General features: G+C 38.2%; 1 protein-coding gene across 1 annotated transcript in view; it reads right to left on the bottom strand.

Moving 5' to 3' along the window:
- LOC137444200 (ephrin type-A receptor 6-like) overlaps positions 1-12387 on the bottom strand; it is a 183505-nt gene that overhangs the window by 138404 nt on the left and 32714 nt on the right. Inside the window, exon 2 of the mRNA XM_068144635.1 lies at positions 4978-5042. Coding sequence (XP_068000736.1) covers positions 4978-5042 — 65 coding nt within the window. The remainder of the gene's footprint in view (positions 1-4977; positions 5043-12387) is intronic.

Genomic DNA, 12387 nt, shown 5'->3' with positions numbered 1-12387 from the left:
GCAGTAAACCAGCCTGTTCATCTTTCTGTAACCTGAGCTTTAAGATGACTTCCCATGAGTCAGCTCCACTATTTAACCTCAGAGAAAGTGGTGTCTGCCCGTGAAGACATGGGGGAATAAGAGTGAAGTAGTACTAGCTCAAACCTTCTATGGTAGCCTTCAGAAAATGCTTAGCTCAGAACTTTTCTGGCCAGCTGTAACATTGCAGAGGAAAAGACTGTTACTAAGTGAGTGGATTCCAGGTGACATTCCTCTTGGCAGCTTGGTGTTTTAAAAATGAATTGCTGACTGGTAAATTTACTGCAAAACAACTCACAATTTAACAGACAGGGTAGAGTAGTCAGCCTGGTACATTTTGCCTACTATGACAAGTCAAGGTAGTTTGGTACAATCTCCTTCCACGTGTAAACAATTTTGCACAGCTTTGCTTAGCACTGCTGCTAAAGGATAAGTAAAGATTGTGAACCACTACATTTCTGTCAGGCTTTCAGGTTTTTTCCTTTATTCCCTAATTTTCAAAACCTTACTAACAGTGCTTAATTTCCTACAAAGCCCCCCTACCTTTCCAATAGGCACAGCAGTACAGCCTCTAGTGAGGAAACCTCGGGAAAACAATCCTGTTCCCAAGGTCAGTAAACTGACTTCAAATAGAACCCTGGATAACGGCTCACATTAACTCAGCTGGCCTGACCACTGCCTCACATTCACAAACTCCTTTGAAATCTATGAAATGTTCTTCCCATTTTTTTGGTACCAATTCCAAAACCCTTGCTCTGCATTTCAAGGTTATGGAGTGACAGTTTTTTGAGTAAAGATCTCCTTTCATGCCACAGCACTTGCTTTCATAAATCAATGGGTCATTTTCAACTATAGCCCAAAGAACAGAGGAAGTATCAGATGTGTCCATTACTAAAGTAGAAATTTTAGACAGCCCATCACCAAGAAGCTAAACTGGAACTCAGTCAACAAAAGTTGATTCTATTGACCTCAAAGATATTAATGTTTTATGCTGCATTTTTGTAGCTCTAAGCACTTAATTCACTACCTGTTCAAAATATAGGGAACAAGTCTGACAGGCAAATATAGAAAACATGTTAGTAAGACAAAGCATTGCATTCTCATACTTCAGGAAGCTTAGACAAATCACTGGGAAGAAAATGAAAAACTAAAATCACGTATTATATTACCAAGGAATGAAGAACACACTTGTGCATGACTCGTCTCTGCAGCTGAATAATGAGATTCCATACAAATGCCACATGCAAAACCCCTGTGTTGTATCCTTCCTTGCTTGGGTAGGTAGTTCTAGAGGTTACCAAAACTGGTGAAAACTTGCAAACATGATGTTATGAGTGCTACAAAGTCTGGGATGTGAAGGTTAAGATTCTGCAAATTCCAGAAGAAAATCTCCTACGTTTTTTCTCCTGCTTCACCATAGCCTGTTTACAATTTCTGAGGCATACTCAATACTACCCAAATCCCACATGTTAATATTACAGTTGCTATTTAATTTAATAGAAACATTATTTGTGACTGAGCATGACAGTAAATTAATGACTTCTATTTGTCACAGTCTCATGAAAACCTATCATGTCATCCTCCTACCTTTAAAAATGCTAATCAGAGCAGTATATACCTGTAATGACACACGCACATGTAAAGATCACACCAGTACTTGTTTTGGGGGTGTGGAGGGAAGAGAGAACAAAACAACAACAAAAATTGATTAAAGTAACATGTAAGAGTTACATAGTATCTGAACCAAAACCTCTACCTAAGACACAATGAAAAACCTGTCCCTCTCCTCCAGGAAAAGGGAAAATGCTGATGTAGCCATCATGGGGCTGATGGTTATGAAAGATTTAGAAAGGCAACACTTTTACTGTTCTTCACAAAATCACTAAGTATAACAAGAGTTCTATCAGCTGATGCCAAAAACACTAACAATTGACCTGAACATTGGCACTTACTTGTGTTGCATACAAAAGTGACATGGAGCACACAAATGTATCTTCTGTTTAAATATATAAGCAGTTGTATGCTCAATTTTATTCTCATAATATCTTTCTTAAATTGATTATGCTCCTCCAACTTGTGTACTCTCACCTGTACATCTTTCCCAAAAGTTTGTTCCAAAACTTTCATTTAGCACACAAAAATCTTTATCCAATTTACAGCTTGGACTAATTCATTGACAGTTTAGACATATTTTCTTCCTCAGCTAACAGTACACACACATCTCTTAGTTACCTCTCAACACTTCATTTATTGAATTCATCTCACAGCTCACTCTAGCTTCCTTTATTTTATGTCCCTTATCCTGCAGGTTTTCCTCATGCTACAATCTGCTTTTCTCCCACTTATTTACTCCAACTACTTGAAAAAAAAAAAAAAGGAAGGACAAAAAGATTATACTTTCTTGCAATATTCTCCAATAACTGAGTCCCAACTACTGACTCAAATGTAAACCCCTCGTATTCTGTAAGTGCAGACAATCCCTAAAACACAGCAACGGTTTCTAAGACACCTGAAAACATCAGTGTGCTGCAAACCTACACATAGAATCACCAAATGGCAGGGGCTGGAGGGGACTTTTGGAGATCATATATCCCAATCCCCCTGCCAAAGGAAGATCACCTAGGGCAGACCACACAGCAACACCTCCAGGTGTGTTTTGAAAGCCTCCAGAGAGTGAGATTCCACAAACTCTTTGGGCAGGGGGTTCCAGTGTTCCATCACCCTCCCAGCAAAGAAATTTTTCTTGATTCAAGCATTCACAGATTGCATTGGGTTGGAAGAGGCCCTCAAAGGTCATCTTGTCCCATCCCCCTGCAGTCAGCAGGGACACCTCCAAATAGATCAGGCTGTCCAGGGCCACAAGAAGTCTGATCTTTAACGTCTGCAGGGACAGGGCCTCAACCACATACCTGGGAAACATGTTCCAGTCTTTTACAATTCTCATTGTAAAAAACTTTCTCATTATGTGTAGCCTAAATGTACCATGCTTCAGTCTAAAACCACTGCCTCTCATTCCATTGCTACCAGCCCTTCTAAACAGTCCATCACCAGGCCTTCCTGTAGGTCCCCTTCAGATATTGAAATGTAGCTATAAAGTCTCCCCAGAACCTTCTCTTCTCCAGTTCTTTCATCCTGTCTTCACAGGAGAGATGCTCTAATCCTCTGATCACATTTGTGGCCCTCCTCTTGACCTGCTACAGCATCTCCATGTCTCTCTTGTGTTGGGGGTCCCACAGCTGGACACAGTACTCCAGGTGAGGTCTCACCAGAGCAGAGTAGCAGAATCACCTCTCTTGATCTGTTGGCCATACTTCTTTTGGTGAAGCCCAGGATGCAATTTGACTTCTGGGCTGCAAGTGCACATTGATGGCTCATGTCCATCTTCTCATCCACCAGTACCCCCAACTGTGTTTCTGCAGGGCTGCTCTCAGTTTCACCATTCCCCAGCCTGTAATGGTATTGAGAATGGTCCTGGCCTAGGTGCAGCTCAGTGGAGCTCATCACACTATGCTAGAGCAAAAAATTCCTTGCTGTATTGTCTCATTGTGGTATATGAAAACATTTGTTTCTTGCTAAAGTAAAAATTCCTCACTGCGTTTTCTCATCATAGTGTATGGCATCATTTGCTTTGTCTAGGATTTCTGAAGGTTGCATGAGACTGCATACAAAATGCAGAACACAAAAGTAGCTGTAATAGTCTGAAATTGCATCTAGGAATACAAAGCACAGAAAAATTCTGAAGGAAAAAAAAAAGTAACCCATAAAGTTGAAAATATGCTGAGATTAAGAAATGTTACATTGCTTGTAACTCTGCCCTGAGGGCAGAGACACAAAATGCATTTTATAAAAACAGATTGTTAAGGTGCTGAGGATAGACAATTCTTATTTCCTTCTGGAACAGATCACAAGACATAAAATAACTACAAATGAAACAAGACTTTTCACTCAGAAAACCAGTATTTTCTGAGCTCACTTCAGAGAATCAGGTAATTCTATGCCACACACACAATAATTAAGAGATAATGTCATCTAGCGTAAAAATAAGTGATATACAATAAATACAGTGAGATCAGAACTACAAGCTGATACAATAGGTGTTAAATGCTTCAGTATACTGTATCTTAATTAAAAACTGAAACTACAAATTCCTCTGATATTTTGTTATGTGTATTTGGTGGGTAGAAAGACAAGACAAGGTTTGGAAGTGTAGCCACTGGCAAAGAACTGATGGTTGAACTTCAGAGAGTAAAATTTCTCCTGTTCCCCGCAGACACCTGGCCACATGAAGTCCAAGCATACCAGATCCCTCTAATGCTCTGGGGACCTCTACACATTGTCAAGTGCCTCCTAGAAATCTGTACTAAGAGTACAGTGAACCCCTGTATGACATTAACTGGAACAACAAACTTTAATCTATAATGGTGAGTGCAGGAAAGAAAACTAAACCATTTCAATATTTTCTCTAAACGCTTAAACTGGTTTAATGCCATTAACATATTTATAATGTTTTTCTGATTTAGTTAACTTGATGTAATTTTACCAGATGCTAAAATCTGTGTCAATCCTTATGTAAATCATTAAAGGTTTGTTTTAAGTTATAAAACTTAAAATGATTTGATTTCATGACAAAAGTAGTCATAACAAATTCCTCCAGCAAAGTGATTTTTAATATGGAATTTTATGATGTGTAACACTTAGAATCATATTTAAAGTAAGATAGATTCATAGCACTCAGGAAAACAAGAGTAGGGCATGATAATATATACTCATGTAATTCCCACATCTGTTACTTCTACTTAAAACAGGCTCCTCCAGTCCTGCAAACAAGGACAAGCCTACAGACTATCAACAAGTCTATATCCTTGCAAGGAAATCCAACCAGGTATAACAGACATTCACTTCCAGAATGGTAAAATGTCAAAATCTAGACATTAAAGCAAAAAATGGTGAGTGACTTACCCCATTTAAAGGAAATGTTTTCCATCCTAGTTCTCCAAGGGCAGTTGTAGTATCAAGTAACACAACTGAAAATGGAAAAATAAAATAGTGTGTTTGTGCTATTGCTTGGATAAGACAAAATAGTTAAGAATTAAACTGGCATAAATTGAACTAGCCACATCAGCCAGCTACCTCTGCTGAAAGCCATTAAAACAATTAAAATGTTGGAGTATAAATAAAAATAGAATCTAAGTATTTATGCTTACATTTCATTACCAAATGTCTCAGAAGATGCAACTTCTACAACACCTTAATTTTTTCACAGAAAAAATCACCAAATCACAATATTGTCTCAAAGGTTACTCAGTGAAAGGTGCCTGAATAAGCCTGCAGATTTTTTGCAATCCATTGCCTGGAAATCTAGAAAGTCTGTACATGAATTTACACCTTGAATTAAAGAAAAGCAGAGGTTCAAAATTAACATCTTTTAAAAAATCCCATGAAGCTCTCAGAAATAAGGTTACACTATACACAAGTTGTATAATTCAGAAAGAGCAAGGAAAGACCTAACAACTTTGGAGCTGATATTTTAGCTGGAACACCACAGTGCTACTTATGTTTTGCATTACTTTTGTCATACTCATTCTGTTTTCTAAATAGACAGAATACAGAGTACAGAATTAACCAGGCTGGAAAAGACCTTTGAGATCACCAAATCCAACCTATCACCCAACACCATCTAATCAACTAAACCGTGGCACTAAGTGCCTCATCCACTCTGTTCTTAAACACCTCCAGCGATGGTGACTCCACCACCTCCCTGGGCAGCACATTCCAATGCCCAATCTCTCTTTCTCTGAAGAATTTCTTCCTAACATCCAGCCTAAACCTCTCCTGGTGCAGCTTGAGACTGTGTCCTCTTGTTCTGGTGCTGGTTGCCTGGGAGAAGAGACCAACCCCCACGTGGCTACAATCTCTCGTCAGATAGCTGTAGACAGCAATAAGGTCTCCCCTGAGCCATATATGACAGGATGTGCATTATTGTATACTACAAAATATTTCTGTATTAATACAGTGAAACACATTTGCTTCATTTTTCTCTTCCTTACACTACTGCAAAAACTACACAAAACACAGGTTATAGTGATAAGGAAGCTGACTCTGAACAAAATATTTAGTACATGAGACATTTTGCCTACATGTACCACTGCCCTCTAATGGAATTGTTTCATCTGACCCTCTAATGCAAGAAACATAATTTAGGATTTAAACATAAAATTAAATATTGTATATGGCATTTTATTTTAATTATCAATTTGGTGTGTTTTGAATGCTCAGTTCCTCCTTAAAACCCACGAATTCCAGTTCTTCTTTGGATGGTTAGATGATGGAGAAAAATAAAGTTTGGAGCATGACCTCGCTCTCCATGCCTTTGGGGATTTTATGCTGTGGCATATCTCCCACCTCTTATCAATGTACACCTATCCATAATAGGTCTCTGTAAAGCCATACAGCAGCAGCAGAAGCCATGATTTCTTTGCCTTATGGAAAAGACAAATTCACATGGTAAACTGTATGAACACTCCAGCTTATTAGAGGAAACCTGACCTAACATCTTCCTCTCCCTTTTGTATTAGTAACAATTCATCTGAATGTATGTTGACTTTTAACCTGAAACTTTTCAGCAAATATACAGTCAGGTAGCAAGCTCAACATTAACCAAATAAAAGTTTAATGATTTATTTGAAGAAACTAATGACATCTTAAAAAGGATGTTCAACAAAGGGGAATATTCTTCTCTTTACTTCTTTACCAGTGTGTGATGCTGTGTGAGAACTTGAAGAGAAATGAAACATTTTTTTACAAGCTCTATTTCACTTCCATAATATGGAATCACTATCTCCTCTGAGTGTATTGCTGACTTCTGCTTCCTTAGAAGCAGTGATTTACAGCTCTCTTACCATTTTGTGTTTCCATATGGCTACCAAACTCTTGTTGATGAATTAGGAAAGCATCTTCCCATTTGGCCCATGATGCTGCAAGTTTCCCATGTAAACCTTCAAGTTATAATGTACTAGGGATCTATCACCTCCCAAAAAGTTAAGCCACTTGGTTTAGATATTTTCATAGGGAAGATTAAATACTGACCTGGTTTATGAGAATATTTCAGTTTATCTTAGGAGGTTTTCTTCTCTTCATTTCTCATACCCTCCTCTCTCCATCCAGCAAACATGGACTGTTTGTAACTGCACCTGGGTTTCTGCTGTTATGTCTTGCTATTAGCAAATGCTATTCTGATAATATTTTCATAGATAATTTTAATAGAAAAATAAATAATGAAAAATACTTTATGTTATTGCTAAACCGATGGACTGGCAGGCAGAAATTAACTCTTTCTACAACCATTGTCAGAGAATTAAGTGTAATTTCAGTTTTGCAGATCTTGTGGTAGCAGGACCGTGATTTAAAATGGTCCTCAAAAGGAACACAGGAAATAAACCCCACTACCTTTATGATTTAATTAATTCCTACCCTGAATTAATCAAGGACTACTTGAAGGCTCAAAGCTACACATTAAAAAAAAACCAAACCAAACTCAGAGTAAATTGAGCAGTGAAAATTGCACGTTTTAGTTGAACCATGACCTAATATTTCTGGTATACACGATCCAGATGATCCCCATCAAATAACTGAGTTTTGTTAAAATACAATTTTTAATGCATCTTACATACCCAGCCTCTTGTATGCTCACATAGTGAGAAGTGAATCTGAATGAACCTTACAAGATTTAGTAAATCGCAGTGCAAGGTCCTATACATGGGTCCAGGTAATCCCCGGTATCAATACAGGGACAGAGAGCAGCCTGTCAGGGAAGAACTCGGAGGTGTTGGTGACACTTAATGAGAAACTGGACCTGAGCTGGCAATGTACACATTGTGCAAGCCCAGAAGGCCAACTGTATCCTGAGCTGCATCCAGTGTGACCAGCAGATTAAGTGAGGTGATTTTCCCCATTTACTCCACTTCTGGGAGATCTTATCTGGAGTAGCATGTCCAGCATATGAAGGACATCGACCTTTTGAAGTGGGTCCAGAGGAGGGTCACAAAGATGATCAGAGGGCTGGAGCTCCTCTTCTATAGTGAAAGGCTGAGAGAGTTGGGTCTGCTTCACCTGGGGCAGACTTTGGGGAGACCTTATTGGGCCTTCCCTTATCTAAAGGGGGCCTATAAGAGAGATGGTGACAGTATTTTTAGGAGGGTCTGTTGCAATAGGATAAGGGGCAATGGTTTTAACCAGAAAAAGGGAAGATCTACACTGAGGGTGGTGAAGCCCTGGAACACGTTGCCCAGAGAGGCAATAAAAGTCTGATTCAAGATCAGGTTGGATGGGGCTCTGAGTAACCAGATCTAGTTGAAGATGTCCCTAGTCACTGTGGTTGAGGTTAGACTAGATAACCTTTAAATGTCTCTTCCAACCCAAAGCATGCTACAATTCAATGATTCTAGATGCTATCAAACCTGTTGGAACTTCAAATTGGAAAATTCAAACAATCACTGGCCAGAACTCGAATGCTAGCACCTCCTGAGTCCAGAATGAAAAGGATAAAAATCAAAAGGCTGTTTCTAACAACTCTTCACTATACAACACAAAAAAAGATCACAATAAAAAATGTGCAAATACTGACAGATCAAGTAAACACTATGTTTACAGCAAAGAAGTACAAACACCAGTAAAGTGGTGAAACCAACAAGGCAAGCCATACAAATGAGGACATGAATAAAGTAATAAAATCCTCACACACTTCAGTGATTTGGAGATATCTACCATGATAGACTTCAGTGTGTGACTGAGATACCCAAGCTATCCTTAAATGAGATAATTAAGAAGCAGCCTATCCCCAGCAGCCCAAACCTGATGGCAGACAAGTCTGCACTGCCAAGAAGCTTCCAACTTGCTGCTCATTGGCAAAAAAATAAATCACCGTGCTAAACAAATTCAGCCTAAGACAAACACCCTCATGCATACAGCTGAATTGCATTCAGGAATGAATGCTGCTCCTCTGACTGCAAAATACTAAGTTTCAAAAGAACTGGGAATTCACATGCAAAGAGATGGTGGGCACTACATGTATGATGCTTACAATGAGAAAAAAGCTAATAGAATAAGGAAGCTATACTTAGTGACCTTTATCCTAACATCTAGTTATGCAGGCATTTCTATGGCATATAAATGCTGTAAAAAGCCCCATTCCTCTTACATGAGACTTCATGCCAAGATGCCATTATGGATATGCCATTAGCTGCCAGCATATACAAAAGTATGTATAAAGAATTGCTGCAGTTAGTAGTAATTAACTTAATGTTATAAATAAATTGTTTGCAAATAAGCAATGTTACGGTCATTGCTGACATCCACGTGTAGCAGCCAGTTTTTTGAGGTGACATAAAGGATAAAACTTGCAGAATGAACAAGAGTGAAAGACTGCAGGTCTGCCATTACAGTCATGTCATGAATCACAACAAACTCAAAGATTTCCTTGGGTGACAGCTCAGATTTAGGACCTGCATGTCCTTCCCTAAATAACTGAGCTAAGGATACTGTTGCACAATGATAATATGCAGTTGTAAACCTATTATTTTACTTACATGCACTTGGAATTTAAGTGTTTGGGTTTGTTTTCCAGCACATACTTCAATAGCTATTACATTAGTATAACTCATTACGGCATATTGAGCTCCAGTTACCTTTTTTTTCTAACATGCCTTACACTGCTATTATTAGACTTTACAATTGAAATTAATCTTTTCAGAGGTTTCCCCTAATCCTGAGGGAACTGGTTTATTTAAAACTATGATACGCATTGCTGAGGCAATCCACTGTGGAATTCTAATTCTAATTCCCAAATACCATTCTGAATATGAACCCTGCAATCTTACCTGTACAATCAAGGACAAAACCTGGATTTTGGCCAACTTCATCTATCATACCCTGCCATCAGAATAGGTCATCAGATCACCCATCATGACCTCCTGTTCATTGTGGACTAATACACTTCAGATACTCCTATAGAGGGTAAGCCAAATATTTGCAAGGAAAACAGAATGACAAACGGACCTTAATTTCTTAAGACAATTCTAGTAACTCAGGGAGCTGCAGAAGAACACCAGGGCATAAAAATCCCAACAAAAAATGCTGAAACTCAGAAGATGACAACTTGGCAAGACTGCAAATCAGTTCTCCCCAACACATCTCACTCAGGTGGCAGCTGCTGGGCCAGTAGAGACTTTCCAGGTGCCTGTCTTGAGAATGGGGATCATTTGCTGCCTAGCCTGGTAGTCTTGAGAATGGGGATCATTTGCTGCCTAGCCTGGTAATGTGCCCTATTTGCATGCTTTGAAACTTAGCCAGCAAGCATGTCATACACTCAGGTACTACTGATGCCCTATGTGCATTGGGTAAAAGATGCCCAAGGAAAAGATGGAAAGCTTCACTGTCATCCAGAAGGGCAGGCATTTATTGCAGATGACACCCAGAAACAGGCAAAACTGGATTTTTTTTTTATAGTCTCTGAGAACTTATTGACTGTAAACAGTTTAAAAAACAAACACTCTGAGCTTGTAAAACCTCTCACTTCCAGCCCTCAAGAGACTTGTTGCTCCCTTCTGAATGGTCTGCACTTTTTTTCCCAGGTTTTATGGTCTTTTTCATTTTTAGAAGTAGGAACACCTTCACTACTCTGAAATCATTCCTTCTAATTTATAGTAAGATAAACCTGACTGTAGGGAAAGATTTGCCTTTGTTCGAATTAGAGAAGGCTATGTTTAGTCTGTGACTTGGAGAAGAATGTAAACATCTTGTAACTGAAGGAGAGAAATTAGGCAGAATCTGATTGGATGTGTTAAAATATTGTTTTGTCATTTTAACCTATTGCATGCCTTAATTACAGGCATGCCAATAGAAAATAGCCAATTAAGATGTACACCTATGCTTCCAAAAACAGTAGATAACTTTGCTGTATAACGTAATAAACGTCTTCGCCTGCTTGCATCTTGTCCTGGTGATTTGAACACCTATACGATAACAGTTGGTGACCCCAATGGGATTTGCTCTCTTCTAAATTGTCTGCACTTTTTTTATTCAGGTTTTATGGTCTTTATTTTTTTTTGTTTTAGAAATAGGATCACCTTCACTCTTCTGAAATCATTCCTTCTAATTTATTTTAAAATAAAGAAACCTGACTATTTTTATATCCTGTTTATATATCCAAGGTCACATTAACCTATTTTTCACTTCAATCATAGGCAGCTATTAATCTATCAAAATCAGTGTCCCTTACAGAACCACTCCCTCTTCATCACTTATTGTTCAGTTGGGGTTCCATTTTTATTCCCGAGTGTACAGAGATTCATTTGTTTATATTAATAACAATTTTACTTTTAATGTTTTACTTAACGTTTAACTATTACTAAATTATCAAATATATTCCCTGTTTGTACACCCACATTTTTTCTTTACTTACTTGTTGGCTATTGATGTTAGTTTCTGTATTACTAATGGAAAATGCTCAGCAGTTAGGATTTTGAATGTTATACAAAGACTATGCCAAATTCAGTCATTTAATAGTCACTGAAAACTATTTCAGAGTTTCTTAGACCACAGTTTTTTAAAACCTATTCACTAAGAATTTCTAAGCTCTTTATTGTCAGGACAATTTGTGGTATTTTGGCATACTTTGCTAGATCTAAGCATGTTATCTCTGTGTCTTGTCTGCTTGAGGAAGACAGAAAGAAGAGGGAGATACACAATATGCTAGTCAACCTTTGGCAATTAATGTGTAATTAACAGAAAAACTATTTAAATGCTTAGGGGTTTTTTTGTTTGGTCGGTTTTGGGTTTTGTTTTCTTTTTAAACCAGGTCTGTTTTCCATAAAACAAAGGAACTGGCAATCATTATGTACATATCAACTGAATCCATTTCCATTATTGCGCATGCAACAGCTATCTGGTTTAGGCAACATTAATGAGCTGCAGTAATAAAGAATGAGGAACACCTGGTAAGACAGTAGTATATAGGAGTCATAGCAAATCATAGAGTAAACAAAGTATTGACAAAGCTGTTTGACTGAGATAAACAGGATTATATCCAGCAATACATACAGAATAATCCTTCCTCTCTCCCCAGAATTTATAAACCTTTAGCAGCAGTGCTGTGTCTGGTTTGCAAAGACACCACGGGATTGCAACAGGAGTTATGAGATCTCTAGAAAGGTCTGACCTCTGGAAGGTCCGAGTGCAATCATTTATCTTGGAGGTTAAATTAGAAGGACTTCCCACTAAAAATCTTCTATTGTGCAACACATTGTTTAAAGTAGAAGAGAATAATCTGTTCTTTATTAATGGTCAAAAAGGAAGAAAGCGTTTAAATTAAAC

Source organism: Melanerpes formicivorus, unplaced genomic scaffold (assembly GCF_026170545.1).
Source record: "Melanerpes formicivorus ecotype bairdi unplaced genomic scaffold, bMelFor1.0.p_v2 SCAF_11, whole genome shotgun sequence".
Taxonomy (NCBI): Eukaryota; Metazoa; Chordata; class Aves; order Piciformes; family Picidae; genus Melanerpes; species Melanerpes formicivorus.
This window is presented reverse-complemented; position numbering and strand designations above follow the sequence as displayed.